Here is a 24,867-nt window from a genome sequence, read left to right on the forward strand (position 1 = left end):
AGAGACTGAATTTTCAAAGAGATTTTAGATTTTGAAAGAGACTTCGGATTTTTTTTAATACATTGAATTTTAAAGTGTTTGCATTTGTGAAGACTATGGGACTTTTAAGACTTGGAATATTTTATATCGTGATATTCATATTAATGTGTGATCTTGGGGATGAACAAAAAAAATGTGTTCAACAATGATGTATTTGTGTGTCAAGCTGACAAGGAGTCAGTTGTGCTGGCTAGTTTTATGTCAGCTTGACACAAGTTATAGTCATCAGAAAGAAGGGAGCTTGGTTGAGAAGATGCCTCCATAAGACTGGACAGTAGGCAAGCCTGTAGGGCATTTTCTTAATTAGTGATTGATGGGGGAAGAGTCCAGCCCATTGTGGGTGCTGCCATCCCTGAGCTGGTGGTCTTGGGTTCTTTAAGAACAAGCCATGAGGAGTAAGCCACTGAGCAGCATTGGCCTCTGTGTCAGCTCCTGCCTCAAGGTTCCTGCCCTGTTTGAGTTTCTGTCCTGACTTCCTTTGATGATGAACAGTGATGTGGAAGTATAAGACAAATAAACCCTTTCTTCTCCAATTAGCTTTGGTGATGGCATTTCATCACAGCAATGGAAACTCTGAGACACTGGCCACTCTTTTCCTGGACACCCTTCCTGACCCTGCCATGTGATCTCCCCGTCCAGACTCCCCATTCCCATCTACTAACCAGAAGTCCTGCAGAGCTGTGTAGAGCCAGCCATGGCACCTGCTTGCTTCTCTGCTGAGTTTTCTGAGACTCTAATGCAGCTTTTAGAATTTCCCTAGAAATTCCTCTCCACAGTCTACCTGGATCTGTAAACCCCTTCCTGAATTACTGGATGTGCAGAAAGAGTGAAAACTGGGAATCTTGTCAACTGCCCCACTTCACTATATGAAGAGAACTGGATTTTCATGAGGGCAGACTGTTTCTCAGGAAGTGGATTTGATGGAGAGATTACAGTTTGGTCAAGGAGTCTCAAACACTGGGAAGGTATCAAAGTTGACCTTTGGTGGGGTGATCTGTAGCAGGAGAGCAGTAGCATCCATAGACCAACCATTCCAGGTTCTGAGCCATCTGGATCAATGTGGGGCCAATTGTCTTTGGGTTTGTCCATATGCCTAAGGGGCCCAGAATAAACCCCTCTCCTCTTTGCTATTCTGGTCTATGCTGCATCCAACTAATTCCCTCCCTCAAAGCCAAACTCCCCCACCCCTCTGTCTCTCACTTTCTTACAACCATAGCTCCTGTTTGTCTCAGTGGCTTCAGTATGGGGAAGGCCACTAGCTTGTCAAAACTGCCCATCCTCCACCATCCTGGCCTTCTGATCTTTTGAGGTGGGGCCTTGTTCTGTCGAGTGGGCTGCTCTCAAATTCCTAGGCTTAAGTGATCCTCCTGCCCCAGCCCTTTCCACCAGAGACATATGCTCCTGCCCGGCTCACCCTGTCCTCCAAGGCGAGCGCCCACACTCCAGCCTTTTCTATTTCTTAAACATTTTTAATGTGCATTGGTATTTTGCCTGCTTACCATTACCAGCTCTTTCTCTCCAGCTGTGATTCCAAACCATTGCCAAGCCCCTCAGCCTCCACTTTCCCTTTCCTCCCAAAAGTGACCAATACTCCTTCCCAGTGCAATGGGTCTCTTCCAGAGGAGAGATACAGTCTGTCTGGGACTTTTGACTCTGTGCAGGGCAGTTATGCAGCCCATCTGTATTCTGCTTCCACTGGTTCTGGGGAAGTCCAGCAGAGGAGAGGTGACCAGCCACAGGGTACTGTCTGGTTTTGTGTCAACTTGACACAAGCTAGAGTCATCAGAGAGGAAGGAGCCTCAGATAAGGAAATGCCTCCTTGAGATCCAGCTGTAAGGCATTTTCTCAATTAGTGATAAGAAAGCATGCTGAGCAATCCAGGGGAATCGAGCCAGGCACATTTCTACTCAATATTTTCATGTGTACGATGAACAGCAAGTGCCTCACAGACCACATAACATGAGCAATGTGCACTGAGCGTTTGGCCTGGTGTTTATGGGTAATTCAGGCCCTGCTTACTCCGTGGCCTGTTTCCTTATCTGTAAAGTAAACAATGTCCTGCTGATAAATAGGTAGAGGATTGTATTAGTTACTCTTCTATTGCTGGAAACCCATGGCCAAGGCAACTTGTAAAAGAAAATGTTTATTGGGGCTCATGGTTCCAGAGGGTTAGAGTCCATGATCCTCAGAGCAGGGAGCATGGCAGTTGGTGGCAGGCAGGCGGGCGGGTGGGTGGGCAGGCAGGCATGCGCTGGAACAGAAGCTGAGAGCTCACATCTGACGGGCAAGAAGGAGTCAGCAAAGAGAGCTGACTGAGTGGTGTGGGTTTTTGAAACCTCAAAGCCCACCCCCAATGTCACACCTCCTCCAACAAGGCCCCACATCCCATAATCCTCCCCAAACATGACCACCAACTGAGGACCAAGTATTCAAATATATGAGGTTATGGTGTCCATTCTCATTCAAACCACCACAAAAATTAAAGGAGTTAACCCATGTAAAAGCCTGAGAACAGACCCCAGCTCACACTAGGTTCAATAGCTGCTCATTACTGCCTTCAATGCTCATCTCCAAGGCACATGCCCAGGAGTGAATTTTCACAACCAAGGGGCGAGTGCACTTGCCGTTTACTTTTCATTTACTCAGAAACTGGTTTCCAGATCTCTCTCAGACCGTGTTGCCCCCAGCAGGGAGTCCCTGTCGCTCATACTTGTCAGGTCCTGGGATCTGAGTGAGGTTGGCTGTATTTTGTCTTCTGAGCTACTCTAGTGCCAGGCACAAAGTTCTATCACTGAATTACATTCCCAGCTCGCTCTTCTTCTGAAATACAGTTGTTTGTGGCTCCTCCCTCCTTTTTCTGAGCCCGGGGCCCCTGTAGCCCGTGGAACCTCCAACTGTTCCTGTAGCCAATGCCATCCTTGAACTTTCATAGCCCTGTTTCCACCTCCCAAGTGCTGAGGAGCCTGAGTCTCTGCACTGAGCTTTCCTATCCCCCTTTGGCTTTTGTCTTCGTGGTGAATGAGCATTCAGCGGTGCACCTCACTGTACCCTTTGCAAGTAAGCGCCTTTTCTCAGTTTGTCCTTTTTTGTTTTTGGAAACAGGTTCTCATTATGTAGCCTTGGCTGGCCTGGAACTTGCTATGTAAACCAGGCTGGACTCTATTTCACAGATATCTGCTGCTTTCAAGGCATGTGCCACCATGTCTGGCTTTGTTCTTATTTTCTGTGTCTGAGTATTTTGCTTGCATATATGCATGTGTACCACGCGTGTGCCTGGTGCCCCTGGAGGCCAGAAGAGGGCACAGGATCCCCTAGAACTGGAAGTACAGATGGTGTGAGTTACCATGCAAGGGTTAGGGATCAAATCCAGATCCTCTGAAAGAGTAGAAAGTGCTCCTAGTAGCTGAGCTGTCTCTACAGACCTCCCTCCAGTTTGTCTTTTGATTTTATGGTTTGCTGAACTCTTTGGGGGGTGTGGCAATTGGTGGGGTGTTATGTTTGAAAATGTCGCCTTTTTGAAAGTGTCTATTTCCTCCTGTTTTCTCTGGCATCCTGAAAGAGAAGGAACTGCAGTGGCCTGGTGTGGTTCTCACTCTACCACACCCTGAGTGAAGCCTGCCTGGCTCTCCATCTCTGTGGTGGTTTGAATGAAAACGGCCCCACAGGCCTGTTATATATCTGCATGTTTAACCTTCAGTGATGGACTATTTGGGAAGGACTGGGAAGTGCAGTCTTATGGCGTGGGTGCGGCCTTGTTGGAGGCGGTGTATCACTGGGGTGGAACCCATCAGCTATGCTCCGTGTCAGTCTGCCTCCTGTCATCGTTGACTAGGCTGCTGCACTGCAAGCAAGCGCAAATTTAACTTTCTCCTATAAGCTGTCTTGTTTATGGTCTTCACAGCAACAGAATGGTAATTAGGACAGTCTCCTACACCCCTGACCCAGTGTCACTCTTCACCTCTCAGCGGCCCCCAGCCAGAGGCTGGCTTATTTTTCATGTGTCACAGAAAGCTTTAGCTGTGATACACATGACTGCTGACCAATGATTAAAGTGCTGATCTTTGGTTTTTTCCCCATTAAATAGGGTCTCATGTAGCTCAGGTAGGCATGGAACTCCCTAGATAACATAATGTTCTTTTTTTTTTTTTTGGTGATGTTTGTTCTTGGTTGTCAACTTGACTACATCTGCAATTAGCTAAAACCCAAGCAGCTGGGCACATCTGTGAGGTATTTTTGTTGGGCTGAGGTGGGAGACCCACCCTAAATCTGGGCCATGCCTTCTTGTGGCAGCCCAGATAAAAGGACGGAGAAGGAAGCTTTTGCTTTTTGCCAGCTTTGTGACTCTAACTGGCAAGTTCATCTGTCCTGTTCCTAAGCCATTCGTTCCCTGGTGCTAGAACCTATTTGTTTGAGATTCCAATGAAGACTGAAAACTGGCAGCTCTTTATGACATCCCTGGAACTTAAGTTGTGGACTGAACAACTACTAGATCCTTGGCCATTGTTGGAGTATTCCAGTGGTTCTCAACCTTCCCAATGCTGGGACCCTGTCATACAGTTCCTATTGAGGTGTCCCCAATCACACATTTTTATTGCTTCTCCATAACTGTACTTTTCTGTTATGAATCACAAATATCTAACATGCAGGACGTGTGATATGTGGCCCAGTGAAAGGGTTGACACCCCTCCCCCCCAAAGGGTTCACAACCACAGGTTGAGAACCACTGGACTACTCAGATCACAGCCTGTCAATCACTCTAAGTAACTTTCATATATATGTGAAATATATATACATATACGTATATATTAATAGATACATATATATTCACCCATTCTATCAGTTTTGTTCCTTTAGAGAACCTAATTGTATTATTAGTCAGGATTCTCTAGAGTCAAAGACCTTAGGGAATAAATCTTTCTCTCTCCATATACCGGGAATTTACTGCAATGACTTACAGGCTACAGTCCAGCTAATCCAATGATGGCTGGCTGTAAGGACAAGTCCAAGAATCTAGCAGCTGCTCAGTCCCACATGGCTGTGGGTCTCAGCTAGTCTTCTGTATATGCTGAAATCTCGAAGAAACAGGTTCTAATGCCAATGAAGGAAGGGACATGCTAGCAAGGAGAGGGCCAGCAGACAAGGAACAAAATCTTCCTTCTTTCATGTCCTTATATAGGCTTCCAGCAGGTGTGGCCCAGATTAAAGGTATATCTTCCTACCTTAAAGGTCTGGACTAGAGGTGGATTCACCTACCTCACCCAAGCAATAAATCTCTCACAGGTGTGCCCTCCATATCTGGATTGTAGTTCATTCCAGAGAGGCAAGCTGACAACCAAGAATAGTTATCACACTAATACTGTAGCAAAAGATGATTTTATATATCCTTCTTGTTACTGTTCTCATATATGTCCTGACCATTATAATCCTAGCAAGCCTGGAACTCACTCTGTCTGGACCAGGCTGGGCTCTGCTCCCCCTTCCCCCACAACCAGCATTTTTCTGTGTAGCCTTGGCTGTCCTAGACTCTCTTTGTAGACCAGGCTGGCCTCAAACTCAGAGATCCACCTGCCTCTGCCTCCCAAGTGCTGGGATTAAAAGTGTGCGCCACCACTGCCTGGCTGTACTCTATTTCTTGAGTGCTGGAATTAAAAGTATGCTACTATGGTCAGACTGATCCATCTTCCTTAAATATTTTTAAAAAATTGGTCAGGCAGTGGTGGCACCCTTTAATCCCAGCACTGGGGAGCAGAGACAGGTGGATCTCTGAGTGAGGCCAGCTTGGTCTCGAGTGCTGCAACTGAAGTTACAGAGAAACCCTGTCGAGGAAGCTTTCCTATGATGCGTTGTGGATGTACCACAGCACAGGTATGAAGGTCAGAGGACAACTCTGGAGTGGTGCTCTCTTGCCAGATCAAACTGTCAGCTGGTGGGACAGGCGCTGGCACTACAGGGGTGTACCACTACGTCAGGCTCCCTCTCCCCTCCTAGACATTTTACTGTCTATGGAGGTCAAGACAAGTTGTGGCAGTCAGTTTTCTCCAGAGATGTAACTCAGGGCATCAGGCGTGGTAGCAAGCGCCTTTACTGGCCAAGCCACCTTGCTGGTGCTTTTTTCCTTTTTGAGGGACGGGATCTCACGGTGGCTTGAATCTCAAGATCCTTGTGCACAGTTAAAGTGCATGGGAGCACCACACTGGCTAGAGAAGCGCTACGGTTGACCTGCAGACAGGCGAGCTGTGTGGTCCTGCCCTGCACATTTCCTCCTACTGTGCTATAGGGGAGAACCCTGGCTGAGAAGACCTATGGGCAGCCTGACATCTTATTCTGGATCACCTGTCTAAGTCTGTACCCTGGTTAGAACACGTTCTCTAAAATGCAGAGGACACACAAGTCCCTCAGCCCGAAGCCCTTCCAAGGCACACATACCTTCTTTTCAGAGCCAGACCCAGTGAGGGCTCAGCAAGGGTGTGCTATGTCACGGGGTGGACCCTGCCTGCCAAATACGAGCATAGCACTGCTGTCAGCTTTGGTGACTGGTAATGTCAGGAGATTCTGACAGCACAGCTGAGACATGGAGGTCCAGCCCTTTGCAGAAGCAGACAGTGAAGGGAGAAGGTTCAGGAAGAGCTGGGGACCTGAGGCACAGTTCATGAAGTACCTTTTCACTCTGAGGACCTTGTCAAGTTCAAGTCGGTGAAAGAAACCCAGAGCTGTTCATGTGAAGAGGTAGAGCTTTATTGAAATATAAACATTCAAGAACATGTAAGACAGAAAAGAACCACAACATATACAGACACTTGCTGCGAGAGGACATCTGAGGTATTTATTCACGGCCTAGGCTACCATGTGCTATCACATTTTTTTTTCTGGTTAGAATACATACAAGACATGGAAAGGGAGGATGCTGTCCTGGCCAACTGCCTGTCACATGACCTTCAGGACTATGCCTGCGGGGGAAGCTCCACTTGAGACAGAGCCCTAACGCTGGGTACCAGGTCTTGCATTTTCTGGCTAGAGCCTGCTGCTGGCTTGAGGGCAGTGAGGGGTACTGAGAGGGACAAGTGGACAAGCTGCCTGGAGCAAGAGAAAGAGTATTCGATGACCAGAAAGACCTGCACTGTCCCTGTCTTCCCTGGGTAGGAAGGGTCTATCCTTCATGACTACGTCCTGAGACACGCTGGCCAAATGGGATTCTCACAGCACCAGACCCCAGATGTTCTTTGCCCAACCCTGCATGTGCCTGGTGGATAAGGCTTCTGAGACCAGAAGAGGGTCAGACCCCAGCATGAGAGCTGTGGGTGCGTCGTCAGCAGGTGTGAGTTACTGAGGATGTGTGTCCTGGGGCAGGGAGAAGAGCTGGAAGTGCAGTGTCTGCCAGGCTGAGGTATGTTTGCGCACACGCTTCTGGTTTCCCTTTCTTGTCCTAGACAGGGCTGCCGGGCCATGCCGTGGTCTCCACCACCAAAACCTGAGTAATCATGCTGGGTGTGGGAGATGCTTTATGTAACAGAGTAGAGCACGCCGGGTTGAGAATGGAGCCCTGCGTAAGGACTTTCTCTGCCACAGTGGCCTGTTCCCGCTGCATGTCAACAAGAGATCCTACCTGGGGCTCAGCCTCAGGCAGGGCCCACAGCCACTTGCCTTTGTCCCAAGGTGAGGGCCCTGAGAGCAAAATGATACTATGCCCTGCTCTGTCAGCTGGGGTAGGGACACAAAGAACCAGTGTGGTTTTAGGGTCCACCAGCAAGCATGGGCCCCTCCATCCCATACTCCTGCTGTGGCGATCCCTGAGTCACCCCACCTGCTACACCTCCTGGCCAGGCATGGGCAGGGTGGAGGGAGGCTGGCTGCAAACTGCACCTGGCTGGGGTGATCTGCTTTCATTTCTTTGGTGCTACAACAGCAACAACAATAAAAATTAAAAAATTAAAGTCAGCAAAACACATATAAAAAAAGATTACAGAAATGCAAATACTTCCTGAAGAATCAAATATCAACAATTACAAATCTGAGGTATTTCAGTAAGCCTGACATCAGCATGTCTTGGGCTGGTGGGGCTGAAATTGCCCCAAGAGACGACAGTAGGGGCCAGGGACAAGTGGTATCTTGGGTAAGCTGGCCAACATGGGCAGGCAGGGAGCTGAGGTCTGGGGATCAGAACAGAGTCTTGTCAGGTAGGTACCAGGGCCCGGGCACCAGGAGCTCTTCCTCCTTTTCATGTGCAGAGAGGCCCTGAACCTGAAGCCTGCCCTAACATGCTTTTTTCTTAGGAGCAACAAAAGGGGTATTCCAGGGCCCTGAGGACTGAATTTAAGACTTGGATTTGGGAGACCCATGCCCAGAAGATCAATCAGTAAGCAAGGAGGCCTAGGAAGGCCCATCCCTATCCCATGCTCAGCAGACAAGAGCAAGGAAGACAAGTCCCTGACTCCTAGAGCCCCACATGGGATTTAAACACTGGGGGACTGGACAGACTAAGAGTTTGGTGATCCTGGGGTGAAGGCAGAAGGCAGCAGAAGGGAAATAAATTAAGGGGGAAGGGAAATAGGAAGCCTCCAGCCCCATGTCGCCTGACAGATTGTCAATATACTGCTCCAAGGATGGGAGGTGGTTGGGGAACCCTGGGGAAGCTGGATGCCCAGGTGCCCCACCCAGTTCTCCAGGACAATCCCTGATTGGGCAACGCTGCTCTGTCCTGGGCCCCAGTCTCTCCCTGTCCCCAGAGTACAGCAGAACCTGAACGGAGCCTGGACAGATGGACACTTCCAAATTCAACATCTGGCCAGATGGTGTCTGATGTGGGCTCCATGAGATGAGGTAAATTCTGTGCATCGATCTCCTTTACTCTCAGCAGGAAAGTAGGGAGTGGGTGCCGGGTGCTGCTCATCAGAGGGACCAGCTGGTGGAGGGCTCTGCACTGGGGGTGCCCCGGGATGAGGTAGGACTTGGTGAGCAGTGAGAGCTGCTGCTGCTGCTGCTGGCGCTGCTGCCAATGCTCTGGGGAGCAGAGCCTGCAATGAGGTGGACCACTGGTTTCTGGGCAAACAGCACACCTGGGGTGGGAGGAGAAGCAGTATGGGCTGATGAAGAGAGACTGTAGCTCAGTTCAATTAAACAAGGCATAAGTGCTGGCTTAATCCTGTGTGGTTCACTCTTCTACCATGCCAGGTGCCAGTGGAAGCCCAGACATTTGTCCTGCCAACAAAGGCTCAGAAACTGCTGAAGGACACGCATGCAAACAGTACCTCTACTAGAATGACAAATGTTCTGGGACTGGTGTAGCTGTTGGGGACATTGTAAGGTTCTGGAGAGAGGAGCAGAAGTGCAGCCAAGAAAAGGTTTGAGTGCAAAGTGTGCTTGAAAGAGAAAAGCAGCAAACTGAAGAGATGGCGGCCAGAGAACACGAGACACAGTAGCAAGCCAGGCTAACCCACTGGAGCTGGTGTTGGTGTAAATGGTTTAGGCAACAGCAGAGGGGCTAAGGAGGTGGGTGGGGCCTTATATAGCTCTAGGAACCCATTTGGAGGCTCTCAAAGTTCTCAGCAGGAGAAGGACCCTGGGACATTTGGAATCTCTGGGAGGTCAGCGGAGGCCTGCAAAGGAGCAGGCCTAGCCATGGCAGCAAACAGAGGTGTGAGAAGCAGCAAGCAGAAGGGAGCTAATGATGGATGTGGCCTTGAACCTCAGAACTACCTTAGGCACCACATCCCAACAGAGAAAGCCTGGGGCAGACAGGGTCAAGGCAGGCGAGTGGCCCATTTTTAGAGTGCTAGAAGCCTCAACTCCTGACCCTTGGAGAGCAAAGGAGAAAAGTTACCTTCCTCCTAGCAAAATGACAAAATGCTGAATTCCAGCCATAACTCCTAGTTCCTATTCACTTTAGGACTCAACTCAGCCCCAAATATCCCAAGCCACATGAGTGACACCAAGGGGATAGAAGAGACTTGCAAGCCACACTGGCATGGCTGCTTCTAGGAACCTATCCCCTCCCTGGCTGGACTCTGGTGCTTGTGGCAGGTGGCCCTGCAGGTGGCTGGGAGCTGTTGTCACTAGGGAAATACCCTGGTTTGGATGCAAGGTTTTCCTGGCCTGCACGTGGACGCTCACCAGGCAGCTGGCGTACCTCATGCCTTGGTGAAACAGGCGAATGTTGCTAGCCTGAGCGCCTGCTCATCAAATGGTGCTTTTAACAAGACCCAGCAGAGCTTGTCCCCAAGCCTGTCCCTAAACACATGGAACAGCCAGGGATTCAGTATTGGGGTCTGTTGCCTATGTGAACTCTGTGTTCATCACCTTTGAAAGATCTGTTCATTACCGATGCAAACCCAACTACCCACCATACTGCAGGCAATTACATTAGGGAGATGCAACTGAAAAATGGCAATGTCGCAGGGGTCAAGGCTGCTTCTGCAGCACTGAGATTCACTGCTGGTATATTTTATTTTTGATAGGGTCTCATTCTGTAGTACAGTTTGGCCTTGAACTCATGACATGGCTGCCTTAGCCTCCTGAGTGCTGAGGCTGTGGATAGGTGCTACCACACCTAGTTATACTGGTGTCGTAGTCCTTGGTTCATTTAAAAAAGCGAGGGGATGGGTTTGGAGTGATGGGTCAGCAGTTAAAAGCAGTGACTGCTCTCCCAGAGGACTTGGGTTGGATTCCCAGCACCCACACAATGTACAGATATACATGCAGACAGATAAAACACTCATGCATGGAGCTGGAGAGATGGCTCAGTGGTTAAGAACACTGTCTGCTCTTCCAAAGGACCCGGGTTCAATTCCACATGGCAGCTCACAACTGTCTATAATGCCAATTCCAAGAGATCTGACACCTTCACACTAATGCACATAAAATAAAATAAAATAAAATAAATTAAATTAAATTAAATAAAAAAAAAAAAACCACTCAGGCACACAAAATACTTTTTAGAAAAGACATGGAGCTTGGCACGGTGGCACAAACCTTTGATCCTAGCACTCAGGTGGCAGAGGCAGGAGGATCTCTGAGTTCAAGGTTAGCTATAGAGTGAGTTCCAGAAGAACCAGAAGCTATACAGAGAAACCCTGTATGGTGTCTCAAACACCACCTCCCTCCTCCAAAAGACATGGATAGACCATTTAAAGAGTCCTCTGCAGTCAGGGAAAGAAGTCTTGTTCTCCGGAACACTGTGCATGGTAGATGGTGACCTAGCTCATATGTATACTGAAATGTGTAAGGCAAAAATCTTCATATAAATCACATCTTCCACTCAGCGGCCACTGCCTGGACAGGTTCTTGTCACTGCAGAAGACTGGCTATACTGTCAATATGTGCACGTACAGTCCAGGGCCTCTTCATCTTAGGAATGCTGAGCAGTGTAAAAGGACACCCCACCCCACCCTCACCTCCCCATCCCAACATGTCTGACGGAGCCAGGCAGGGCCAGCTGGGAAGCTGCACTGCAGCAGGCAGTCAGCATGGGCCTTCCCCAGCTCCAGGGGCCTACCTGTATAGGTGATGCCATCAATATCCACAGACATATTGATGCTCCCAATGTTGCTCGTGGTCAGGTTCAGCGCTGCAGCTGAAGTCTCCGCTCTGTCTTCTGTGGGATCAGAGAAAGCAGGCCTGCCTAAGCTTTCTGCTGTCATCTGGTGCTGCTTAGTCACGCTGACCGGTGTTGTAACACTATCTCTACTACCTCTGGTCAAAGGTCTGGCAGCCCAGCCAGGCTAACCAGCTTCCTGCCAATTCACTTCCCTCTCAGAGTGAAGGGACAGCAGATTGACCTTAACTGAGTACCCACTGTAGATCAGCCCAGGAAATAAGCCCTGGCACACCTGAACTATGAGGATCTCCGGCACCTAGTCCTCCTGCCCCAAGGAAAGGCAGGTACATGGGGCTTCTGCCTGGCTCACTGACTTCCCCCTTCTCCCTCTGCAGAGTCAAACATGCCATGTGAGATGCCTTTTCCATTGGCCTCTAAATGGTTCCCTCATCCAAGGGAGGGCTGCCTGGGGCTCTGAAGGGCTCCTTTCACATTGCCTCCCCTCCCAGCAACAACTGCCCATTTGCTTTACAGAGAGCCACAGCAACAAAGACATAGAAAGGGGGCTTCAAGGGGAGTGCAGGGAGAAGAATGAGGGGAATGGAATGTGTATTTTGAGAAAAAAAGGTAGGAAACAAGAAAAATGAGGAGGGGGAAGGAGAAAAAAAAAATGTCAAATGTACTGATAAACTTGTATTATGTACTTCTTCCTGAGGCCACCGATGGCTCCACTGTATCTCAGAAATGACAGACCTGACCATATGCGGTAAGGTACTGGGGTGGATACAAAACCCTATAATTTAGACAGATCAAAAGGCTAGGGGGTTGGGGCACAGCCTGTCTCCTCTTTGAATGACCACTTTCCTTCTTGTTAGAGAACAAGGACTTCAGTGCCTGAAGCAACTTCTGACCTAGAAACCATTAAGGTGGTGAGATCTCAGCAAGCAGACACTGCCAGCAGCTCTCTTCTGGCTCTAGACTCCTCTAGGGCAATGAAAAGGATGGCTGGAGAGGATGTTTCCTAGGCCAGGGAGTCAAAATGTACCCAGCACCGCACACCCTCAGGCATTATGAGGGAAAGGTGGGTATACAGCGATGCTCACCCCTGCCGTTGATTCTGATCTTCATGGGGAGCTGCCGCGCCATGCTCAGGAGGTTGCGCTGGAAGGCCTGCTGCACCAGGCGCTGCTCCTCTTCTGACAATCTTGATGCCTTTTTCTCAGGGGGTTCCCCTGATTCTAGACGCTCCCGTAGCTGCTCCAGTGTGCCAGTCCGGTTGCTAGTCTGCTGGCCCGCCAAAGTCCCAGGCACAGCCAGGCGATTTGGCACAGGCACTGTTGTCACTGGGACTCCATCACCTATGAAGAAAGCAGAGCTAGAGCAATCCAAGACTTACACCTTCTCCACAATGCCCACCCTGGGCAAAGGGAACCTGGGCTCCTTTTCCCTGTCTCTTCCCTCCTCCACAGGCTCTGCTCACCTTTCCTGAGAGCAGATGCTGCGGGTATCCGAGGGCCGCTGGCATTGGTGCCACTGCTGGAGCCAAGCCCAAGGATGGAAAAGCGGATCTTGGGGGGTGAGAGAAGGGCAGGAGCCCCTGCGGAGGCAGCGTTAGCAGCGGCGGCGGCAGCAGCAGCAGCAGCGGCTGCAGGAGAATAGCCAAAGAGGGAGGAGCTATAGCTGGGCCTCCGACCTTCCCTACGGTTGCCATCGATAGCTGCCTGTAACTCAGCTGGAGAGCTCAAGGCTTTCTTCTCACACTCATAGGCATATAGATACTTCATGTACCTGTAGGGAAGGAAGGAAGAATAATAAAACAGTACCAGGGGCTGTCCAGTTTAAGTTGATGTGTCGTTGGAAGCAGCTTTGGTCAGTCAAGAGTTAGGGTGTGGTAGGGTACATACAACAGAAATGAAGAGTCTGGTTCATTGGACACATTCCTCCAGGCTTCTCTAGCATTACCCAGGCACACACATTGCTTGACTCTGAAGCATCAGTCATAAAGGGAGCCTTGGGGCCTTAGCTAACATAATATTCCCTCTGGTCCCATACCTTTGGAATGTCCTTAGGGAAATGAGGCCTGAGTTTCATAGTGCCTTCTTTGCTCCCCCTGATTCAGTTAGACTGGTCAAACAGGAAGTACCCCCCCCCCCGGTCTCGGACCCAGGAGGGCAGCCCTTCTTTGTGTGTCACCTGTTCCAAGGAGTCATTCTTTCCTCCAAAACCCTGACATCCCAGTTACAGGGATGTCTCTTTCTACTAGAACAGCCCTGGTGGACAAACACTTTCTTTTTGCATTTACTGATTTTGTGTATGTGTTATGTGCATTAGCACTTGCATGCCATAGCGCTGCTAACAGAGGCCAGAGGACACTTGCACAAGTCCTCTTGTACCATGCTAGTCTTAGGGATTGAACACAGGTAGTCAGGCTTGGCAGCAAACATCTATCACTGAGCCATCTCTTTGGCCCCCAAAGCCTTACTATCTTTCAACAAGGCAAGGGCATCCTACCTGACACTTTGGCTTCTGTTCTATATGGGTACTCTCTGACTTACTGTTTCTGTCAACCCTTGTAACTAGTCAAAGAGTGGCAAAAACAGGTCAGCAACCCATGAGGCTGGACTAACCTGAGGCTGAATACAGGGTAAAGGGGATCACCTGGGTAGTCATATTCAGGAAAGAGTGTAGAATGTAGGGACAAGCCCAGGCTGAATTTCAGGCCTATTGGATCAGTATGGCGTTGACTAAAGTAATTAGCCTAGGGCTTAGATTTTATAATCTGCAAAATGGTATCTACTTGCCAGGAGAGACTGTGACGTTTAAATCACACAGAACATTAGGGAGCCATGGTGAGGGCGGCCTTTTAGGTCCAAGGAACTCATCTGAAAGGCTCCTCACTGTCTCAGCAGTCTGACCCTGGCCTGTGCTCAGCTTCCTTCTCGCCCTGGCCACTCACTGCGTCCGGAGGGTGAAGGCAGCACTGGTGATGGATGTGGGCAGGTTCAGGCCTTTGGTGATCTCTCTCCAGATTTTTTTGTTGATGATCTCCACCAAGCCCCCCTTCTCTGTGACTAGTTTATACAGCATATACAGGTCCAGGATCTGCTTGGCCATGATGGGAATCCGGTTGATAGGGGTGCCTGTGATTGTTCAACAAGAGAGAAGCCTGTGTCAGTCAAGCTGAGCAGAAAGACATGAAATTTGTGCACACTCACCATGAGCAGGCTGGACACATTGCTTGTGAATCTCCTAAGTATGGTCTGACTCAAACACCGTAGACCTGACAGACTCAGTATCCATTCTCTCTAGAATAAGCAGGACAGGCCCAACTCGGGGTTTGTGGCCTGAAGTGAGTCCTTTAGCTTTTCTGATCCAGATGAACACAGAGAGAGTTTTGTTATCAGAAGTATAATCTCAGATAATTTTTAATACTTTGGCAATTTTCACTCCTGGAGCCTCTGGAATCAATTTCTGCTCAGGGCCTGGCTGGGATCCACCTGCCTAAAGCCCGGCTGGTGCTGTGAGCAGCTGAACAGACTCCTCTGCACACTGCCTGTCTTCTCTCCGGAGACAGGATGGAGAGACATGTTTTCTTTTTCTCTTATGACTAGTCCAGTCAAAGTAGCTACTGGACATAAAGGTCTCCAAGGGAATAAAAAGCCACTCAACAATTCTTTCCCCACTCACTAATCACCCCACCCCTCCCTGGCCTCTGAAAGAGGGAGGGTCAGAGCAGCTTCCGCCCACTGGCCCAGAGGGGAAGTGAGAGGAGCCAGGGACTTGATTAGGAAACCTGGCACTGGGCAGGAAGGGCTTCTAATGAGCACCGAGGGACAAGAGGGAGGGAGGGGCCCAGGTCTTTTCACAGGAGGCTGGGTTGCTGGTCAGGAGGCGTGATGGATGACTGTCATTTGGCAGCTCGGGATTAATGATCTGGAGGTCAGAGGGGAGAATTCCACAGGGAAGGGTCAGCATCCGGGGCAGTGAATGAGACTTGTTGCCTTTGATGGCAGACTCCTTACTGTATGTGGGCTGCTGCTCTTGCCCCACCCCTTCCCTGCCCCCATCTTACTGAGTTGCCTCATAATGGCAAGCCAGCCTGAACAGAGGCTGTTCCTTTCCAGTGCTGCTACTTTAGCAGCTGAACGTCAGCATCACCAAAAATAAGGTTTTTTTGGAGGCAGGATCTAGCTAAATTGAGCAGGTTGGTTCAATCCACAACCCTCCTGCCCCAGCCTCCCAAGTGTTGGCCATCTAAGCTGTGACAACATATCCAGCTCCTCAGCTGTTTCATAGGCTAATCCAAGCAGAATAATGGAATGAAGGGTTCCCTCTCACTTAAAAAAACAAAACAAAACAAAACAAAAAACCAACAACTTTCACAGGGACTGAAAAGGTAGTTCAGCACTTTAGAGCATGGGCTGTTCTTCTAGAGGACCTGGATTTGAGTCTCAGCACCCACAGGAAGTTCCAACCATCTCTAACTCTAGTCCCAGAGGATCCAATGCCCTCTTTTGGCCTCTGTGAGAACTGCATGCACATGGTACACAGACACACAGCAAAACACCCCCATACATAAAATAGTAAAATACAAAGGTATGATTGCACATGCTTGTAATCCTAGCACCTGGGAGGGAGAAGCAGGTAGATCTCTATTATCTGTGAGTTCAAGGCCAGCATGGTCTACATAGAGTTATATAGTCCATTCAGAGTTACATGGTAAGACCCTGTCTCAAAAAATAAAAATAAAAATAAATCTTTATTTGTGTATGTCAAGTTTTTATGTATGTGAATGTGGAAGCCAAAGGACAATCTTGTGTGTCATCCCCGGGAATGCCTCTACAACGTCCCCATTTCTGAAGAGAAAGCAGTGTGAACACAGCTTTGGGATATTCACCTAGTAGGACCAGAACTCTTTCATGTGAATGGGAGGTGGCTATTGAGCTTTAAAATGCATAGGTAACCCAAGGACAATGATATATGTTTCTAACTCTAGGTACCTCAGTACCTGTGACAAAAGAATCTCAAGTTGAAATTCAAGGCTGGTCTCTGCTGCACAGACCACTGAGCACTGTCTCTACATACATAAATAAAAAGATACAGGAAACCCAAATTATTACAGAAAATAATCTGACCTACTCCTAAGACTCACAGCTCCGGGCTGACCACTGTTTTTCTGTGCTGCTTTGAATAGCAAACCCATTCTTACCACAACAAAATGCCCAAGATGGCAGCATCAGGGCTGGTACCATCTTCTTTTGGAACCCTATCCTTCAGAAGCTTCCAAGACATCTTCACATGGGTGACTTGTCCACCTCCAAGTCAGAAACGTGCATACCAACCTCAGTTTCACCTCCTTAACCTCGCTCCTTGCCCCTCTCTTCCTTTTTCTTCCCAGCAATACCACAGTCCTCATATGCTGGGCGGAACTTCTGGATCATCCCTGGCTGTTCTCATCACCCACTCTCAGGCTGTTAGAGGAGTTTACACTGCCTCTTCCTCTGAGGTACCTCTCACAAGCATCTTCCTTTTTGGCCTGAGCCATCAACCTGGGTGAGGTCACACTGGCTCACCTGTAGCAGCCTGGATTCACACCTCTGATCTTCACACTGCAACCAGATCATATCTTGCTTTTACTATGTATTTCACCTGCTTATTTAAAAGCCTACAAAACCTCAATGCTTATTCTACCTCACATGACTAGGTCATGTAACCCACATTCACTAATATTCCACAAAAAATGGTCTATTTCCAGGAGATCCCAGCAACTGTTCTCATGCTAATCATCCGAGCCACTTCAACATCACCCTCAAGCCAAGCTCATATTTGCATCTACTACCTCTCCTCAGATCTGAAGTACTTGTTTCCACTCAAGTCTCCATTATCAAGTTCCTCAGTATCCACTGTCCTCAGGGAGAAGTTTTAAGAGTGCACACAGATTCATTTCCTTTTAGGATTTCTGTGATACCCTTCCAAATTCAGCAAACTACTGTCATTGTTTGACATCTGTCCAAATGATTTCCCAGAACTGTTAGCTCTGTAAAAGCAGAGGCTATTTTTCCTTCATGCTAATATTATTGTGGCTAAATCGCTATGATCCCAGCATTTGGGAGGTAGAGGCAGAAGGGTCTGGAGTTCATTTTCTACTACACAGGCTGGCCTGGGGCAGCATGTAATCCATTCAGTTAGACCCATCACTAGCTCTGAATGCCTAATGGTGATGGTCCTAAACAGACTGCCCCCTCTCAGGTCCCACCATTCAGATCATTCAGATCAGAGTCACTACTGAAGAGTTTGGAGAACAGAAGCTTGGAATGAGGAAAGCTCTGGCTCCTACTACGAAGGCCAGCAAGAGAAGAATGGGTGCAGAGGGAGGGTCTTGACAAGGCAAAGCAGCTGTTACTCCATCAGTGGGAGGAGTGGGAAGGCAAAGTGCAGTGAGAAAGAAGGTCGGTGGGTGTGGGGCACACAGGTCATCTGTAGCTGAACACTGAACCATCACAGCAGGGCTTATCAGCCAGAGACATACTGTTCTTCAGAAGGTCTGTGGAGAACCATGGTGTCAGATCACCATGTCTGAACAGCACTATTTTCTTCTTCTCACTATTACTTCAATAGTGCTACAACTTCCAAAAAATATAATGCATTCTACTTTTTGAAACAGTCATAATTCATGTGGAGACAAGCCAGGTGTGCAAGGTGAAGAGGCCAGGATGCTTATCCTGTTTTCTTTTTGTTATCTTTTTTTTTGTTGCTGTTGGTTTTTTGAGACAGAGCTTCTTTTGTGTAGCCATGGCTGTCTTAGAACTTGCTCTGTAGACCAGGCTGGCCTCGAACTCAGAGATCCACCTGCCTCTGCTTCCTGTATGCTGGGATTAAAGGTGTGCACCACTACCGCCCGATTTATCCTGCTTTCTGACTGAAAACAAGGTGTGCACACAAGCCATGACAGACTCTATTGTAGACCATCCTGCCTCTGCAAGATAGTTCCTGAGGAAGGATTTCCATGCTCATTTGAAGTAGTCACTTGGCTAGGCTCTGCCCACTGGAGGTCTATAAAGGGAAACATGATTATAGATCTAGCAACTGTGATCAAAGTTAGACTCTATAGTTAGGGAATGCTCAGGTATGAAACTGGGAACTGCTTAGGGAAGAAAACCAGACCTGAGAAGGTAGGAAAGGCCAGAGCAATGTTTGAAGTCAAGGCTGTACCTTCACCAGGAACTTTACCAGCTCCCCTACAGGGAAAGCAGACACCCGGCAAAATCTTCTCACATCAGAGACCGCAGCATGGAAAAGCCAGGGTTCTGTTTCCCTTCACCCCATGGCCTTCCACAGCTCAGGCACCCCTGAGTTCCAGAAGAGGTTCCAGGTTCCACAAGAGGACTGGTACTGTCTGTCTGGTTTGAGGCTAAGGTGTTAACATGGTTCCTAGAGCAGGCTAGCCCCTGAGCACCCTCAGAAACACGTATTTTTCTTACATTACCTAGATAAACCAGACACAAAAACCAAAACCTGCCTTGCCTTTGATTTTCCTGACAAATAGGAGAACCAACTGGAATCCTTAGGCTGGTCTCTCGGCAGTTTGCTTTGCACTGAATGGACCTGGAAGCCGTTTCCCTTGTCCAAAGGAGATGCTACTATGAAGACAGAGGGAAGTCTGTTAGGGGCTGTGCCAATATCAGGGTGTGTGTGTGGTGTGTGTGTGTGTGTGTGTGTGTATGGGAAATAGCATATTATTACTAAAAGGGGGGAGGAGCTTGGTTTTAGGAGCCTGTCTGAATTAGGGATTAATGCTGCCAAATCTTGAAATGGATGATCAGGAATCTTCTCTTTGAAAGGACCAATGAGACCTAAGATCTGGTGTATGATGTTCAAGTTCACAAGCAATGGCTGCTTTCCCACACTGCTGGAAAGGGCAAAGGGTCTCTGGCTGCTCGCTAAGCTTTACTGGATCCTCCTCTCTACCAATAGGTGCTTTGCTTGAGAGGGGCATTGAAAACAACTGAAGAGCTGCAGCAGAGGCAAACACCCATGGAAAAGAACTCTGTGGGTGTCTGTGTTGGCCCTGTAGGAGAGGATCTCTACTCCAACAAGGAAGGGGATGTACGGAGGTTGGGGGTGGCACCTGACAGGGAAGCCTGCAGATTGTCAGTTACTGCTATCAAAGCAAGAGCTAGGATTGAGGGTAATTAATCATGCTCACTCTGACAGGAATCCAGGGCCTTATCTGTACCCCAAGAAATGCCACTGGTCTCTAGTTCCCTCCTCAATAAAGGAGACTGACAGTTGCAACAAAGAGGGCTCTTATCAGATTTCAGCCAGGGAGCCTGAGGCAGCCCCAGGGACAGGATGTGAAAGGCTTTTATGAGGGCTAGGGACCCAAGCAAAGCCTCTGAGACTTCTGGAGCTTTAACCCTTGGTGGCGGGACCACTGCTGGACAAGAGTACTAACAGACTAGCGCTGTTATCAGGAGGTTCCTGGATAGATATGGCTGGGCAGAAGCTGCTCCCTGGCCTGGTTCGTTCGTTCGTTCGTTCGTTCGTTCATTCATTCATTCATTCATTCATTCATTCATTCATTCATTCAGGTGACACAAATGTAGCTAGAGCAAAATCAAGAGACAGCTGCCTTTGAATGGGGGGGGGTCTAGGAAAATGCTGAGGGGAAGCACCACCCTTTCCAATGAAGACCAGCAACAATCTGAGTAAAAAGAATCAAAGGGTGCTTTCCTGTCTACTAGTCAGGGGTGTGGGCCTAGGACCTAGGGCGTGGCCCTGCTAGGAACCCTTGTTGCTTTTTTCCTGGCTTTGAAAAGGTCATTAATCACACCCATAGCCTGACAGGCAGCCTACGAGGGAGTCTAGAGGAGTTAAAATCCATGTTAGGCCAGGAATGTGTGATGTGTGGAGGCAGGAAGGCGAACTGACATCTCTACCACTCCTCTGTATTAATCCTTGCCCTGCTCCTCAGGATAACGAAGGGAAATAGCTCGTGATTTCTTCCTCTGATTTATTTATGTAGAACGTATCTCCCCCCCAACTGGAGCCTGGGTAGCAGCAGTTTGTTAAACAAGGCAAGGCAAAACCATGGACATGCCAATATCCTGATATCAGAACGACAAGTATACTTAAACCCTCTCTCTCCAGTTGCCCACAGCATGGATCTGTAACTTAGACTAACAAATCTGCAGAGAATTTTCCACAAGTACCAGTAAAATTAACCCCCAGGTCAGAATATGAAACGTTTCCAGTATCAGCAAATTCCCTCAAAGCCCTTCCTTCCCAGTTACAGTCACCCTCCCACCTACACCAGGCTGGGGTGTCTATCATTCTGATGTTTGTTCTCTTGAACTTTGTATAAATGGAGTCATACATAGTATAATTTTTTATGTCTGGCTTTTGTTCCACATTAGGTCTATTAGAAATGTCCTGAATGTTCCAGCAACAGTTCATTTGTATGGTGCTGTAGTATCAACACATTATCTGATTGAGACAAGATTTATCACTCCCATTTACACTTCCATCAGCAATGAGTGAGATTCTGGCTGCTCTACAACCAGGAAGCTAATTTTTAAATGAGTCTTTTTTGATATTCCAGCTTGGGTTTGCTTTAGGTGTTGTTACATTCTGCTGTGGTTAATAATAAAGTCATGGCTGTGACCATAACATCTCTTACTTTACAGCAGAGTGCCAGCTCAGCATATACAACCCCCTGGGTTCAAAGGTTAGCAAAGAGTTTGAAGGGGTGGACTGTAGTCTTCCTTCTGTCTGCTTCTTAGTGGGTTACATCTTGCAAAAATTCAGTGGCGAGGACAGCAGCCAGGCCGGACCACACATGCCCATCTGTTTCTTCTGCAATCTGTGGCAACAATCTCCTAAATCCTCGCCACATCCTCATGGTGGAAGTGGGCCAACACCTCAGCTCAGCCTTTCCTTAGGCCAGCCCTCAAAATGCTGACTCATGTTGCAACAGAGGGGACAGAAGCCTACAGATACTTAATTTTACCCTAGGCTAGTTCACCTATGCAAGATTTTGAAGGGGAAAGAGGATGAATTTAAAAGTGGGGAATTCAAAATAACTGTACATTTAAAAAGCCAGACTCCCTTTCCCATTATTGTGGATAGCTGGGTAGTTACAGGGTATTAAATGACAATTAGGGATGGAAAGAAGAAAAACTGTGTACTTAGCAGCAGCAGCTGAATCGATCACCTGGGGGACAGAAAAGGCTCTAACTCAAAGACTAACCCTGAGTTGAAGACTTGCATTTCAAGCTCTCACTTCGTGGATAAACTGTGAACACAAGGTTCCCAAACCTATTTCATCTGACAAACAACATCTTAAGTCTATTAGAAAGGGCGTCCAGGGCACAAAGCATTCACCACAAGATTGACCAGAGTACAGGAGAAACCACCTCCACCAAAAGGCAAAGCAATATATGTCAGGAACACTTCCTTGCCTGAGATGGATAGATAAGCACACAACAGAAGGAAAAACACTCAAATTGCACTTAAAGGCAAACCAACCCCCTTTCCCACAGTAAATTCTTTGTATATGCACATCAAAACAGATCTAACAATCCACTGGGGAAAACCAGGGGCAGTCTGTAGCCGTGACAGAACCTGTGGGAGGGCAGATCTCTGAGTAAGGTCTTGACAAAAAAATGTCTTCCTTGTGACCATGCAGTTATTTACCCTGGCATGTGATGGGTGGGGGTGGGGACATAGGGATGAGAAAGGATGACTTGCTAATGGGGGTACTCTGGGTGTTTCTCCTAAGTCCCAATAGCAGCCTTCTTCCTATTGCTTAGCTGTTACATCCTTCCAAGATACAGGGTTGACCTAGAGATGAAGATTTCCCTTTTATAAAAAGGGCTACTGAGTTCAGCAAATCCTCTGCTAGACAGTGGCCAGTGGAGTAGTGGGTGCCCTATGGAACAGGGCTTGCCTGCATCTCTAAAAGGAAGCCAGAAGGTTTTTGAGTCTCTCAAGGGTAGTGCAAAAAGAAGGAAGGAGCACTGGCCTAGGACTTAGAAGAGGCCAAGTGCTAAGTCCACTCTGTCTTTAGGTAAGTCTCCTAACCCTGGGCCTGATCCTTCATGGTCATATTTTAACTGTAAAATCTCACCACCATCAAATCACCATTTTTAATGAGCTCACACTTCTGTTTTTCCTCTCAGGGGAAGAAGAGCTTTTCTTTCTTACTGATGAAGTGAAAAATGCAACTACCTATTCACTGCCTTTGCTTATCAGACTTACAAATTAGGCCCTCCCCTTTGGGCATGAGAAAACTGTCTAAGGGAAACCACCCCCCACCCCCCACCCCCCACCCCCCGTGAGTTAAATTAATAGACAATTTTATTTACAATTGTTCGTTTGGCTTTATTTTTGGCAACACACACATACACCTCTGCATATATGTTCAGCAATAAAGGACACCAGAGCACTGAAATCTAAGCATCATTATGAGAACAATGTTCTGCTACGGAAATAAACTCAGTGCAAAAACAATGTGTGTAATTCAGCTTGGCTTCAGTCCACAAAAGACTGTGCTATTTAGCAAGAAAAGGGAAGAAACATTTGATCTTAGAGAATCTCGGGAGTATTTTCATAGAATTAACTTGATAAGAAATTGCTAAAGGGGCTTTTCTCTTTGTTTCTCCCAAGGGTAGGGTCGTCTGCGGGGAGCTTAGCAGAGCAATGAAAGTAGAACACAGAAGCTTCCACACTGACTAAGTAATTGAACTTTCAACATCCATTTTAAAGAAGGTGTGGCTGAGGAGAAGGCTTTGCTCAAGACCCTGGAGAAGGGTGGATGTTTGCCTTTTCTGCCTCCAAGGGCCTCATTTCCTCAGGCCAGCAGGAGCTCAGCCCACTGTGATCTTAGACTGGCAGACTGACCTATCAGGAGGGGAGGAGCCACCAGGGTGCAAGTAACTGAGCTCAGCATAGAAACTAAAGGCCAAAGGCTGAAAGGCCCATCTGTTGCAGTCAATTCACCCAAATGTGTTACCAGGCGGGAGACAGCACAAAGCAGCAGTTACAACCTGTGCTCCTTCCCACACGATGGCTGTTTTTATCACCTGCAGCTGCAGTCATTTGGGGCAGCCTGCTGTGTGCTGCCTCCCTCACAGCCCCGGCCACTTCCTCTGAGGTGCCTGCTATATGAAAGCTGCCCAGCCCAACTCCCAGCCCAGGTGAGCATCACCAGGACTTTTAAATTCAGGTTTCCGACAGTGAGTAGGTCCTGCGGAATGGACTGCCTATCCTTCCAATGAGCTGGAAGGCCAGTGGCTGGCTTGCTGCAGAGATCCCAACTGAGGGGACCTACACCCGGAATGCCCTACATATTCCATTCTGAAGAGGGCAAACAAGAACAAAGACCCCATGCTTCACACATTGAAAAGTGTAACCTGCTTCCCAGCTCATGGGAACCATACTCTAAGCTAGACTGGTTGCTGACTGTCCCAGGAAGGAGGTTCTGGGTCTGCCCCCAAGGCCCTGTGCTCAGCACAGGGTGAGTTCCTGGAGCTCACAGTCACGCTCTAAAGCAGGAGGTGGGGGACAGCTTGAGACTACCTGACAAAAGTTGACCCTAAAATGAGGTAAGATGATTTCCACAAAGCTTGGGTGTTTTTCTTTTACTTTTTCCAAGACAGGGTCTCTCTGCGTAGCCATGGCTGTCCTGGAACTTGCTCTGTAAACAGGCTGGCTTGGACTCCCAGAGCTCCGCCTGCCTCTGCCTCCCGAGTGCTGTGATCAAAGGTGTGTGCCAGTGCCTCCCCGGCGAAGTTGGTTTTTTGTTTTGTTTTTTCCTGCATCAAAAACTTTCTACTTACTTTTCCCCATGATGTGGCAGTGGCTTTTTCTAGAGGGCTATTTGTCCCCAACAGCCATTTACAGTATGTAGAGGCATTTTTTTTGAAACAGAATTTCTTGTGGCACATGCTGGCTTCTGACACACCATGTTGCTGAGGCTTTGAATTCTGATCTTCCTGCTTCTACCCCCAAGGGGAAAGATTATGGGTATATGCCCTACACCTGGCTTCTGGAGATATTTCTGGTTATGATAGAGCACTACTATGGACATTTACTAAGAGAGGCCATTGGTGCTACTGCTAATACTTTACAGTGCACAAGTCTACTTCCATAAAAGGATGATCCAGTCCCTAAGGTCAACAGCTGCGAAGGCCAAGGAAATCTGCTAGAGTAACTAACAAATAAGAAATTCAGTTATTTTTACTCTCTTGGTGATGTCAGCAAATGGTGAAATATCTGGCAATAGTGCTGAAGACAGG

General features: G+C 48.2%; 1 protein-coding gene across 1 annotated transcript in view; it reads right to left on the bottom strand.

The window, feature by feature from the left end:
- Positions 1-6,752: 6,752 nt before the first annotated feature.
- Arid3b (AT-rich interaction domain 3B) overlaps positions 6,753-24,867 on the bottom strand; it is a 43,308-nt gene continuing 25,193 nt past the window's right edge. Inside the window, exons 5-9 of the mRNA XM_055622416.1 lie at positions 14,526-14,709; positions 13,050-13,357; positions 12,673-12,927; positions 11,528-11,626; positions 6,753-9,092 (exon numbers count right to left, since the gene is read on the bottom strand). Coding sequence (XP_055478391.1) covers positions 8,926-9,092; positions 11,528-11,626; positions 12,673-12,927; positions 13,050-13,357; positions 14,526-14,709 — 1,013 coding nt within the window. The 3' untranslated portion in view covers positions 6,753-8,925. The remainder of the gene's footprint in view (positions 9,093-11,527; positions 11,627-12,672; positions 12,928-13,049; positions 13,358-14,525; positions 14,710-24,867) is intronic.

This window comes from Psammomys obesus, unplaced genomic scaffold (assembly GCF_907164565.1).
Source record: "Psammomys obesus unplaced genomic scaffold, mPsaObe1.curated_primary_1811, whole genome shotgun sequence".
Lineage (NCBI taxonomy): Eukaryota > Metazoa > Chordata > Mammalia > Rodentia > Muridae > Psammomys > Psammomys obesus.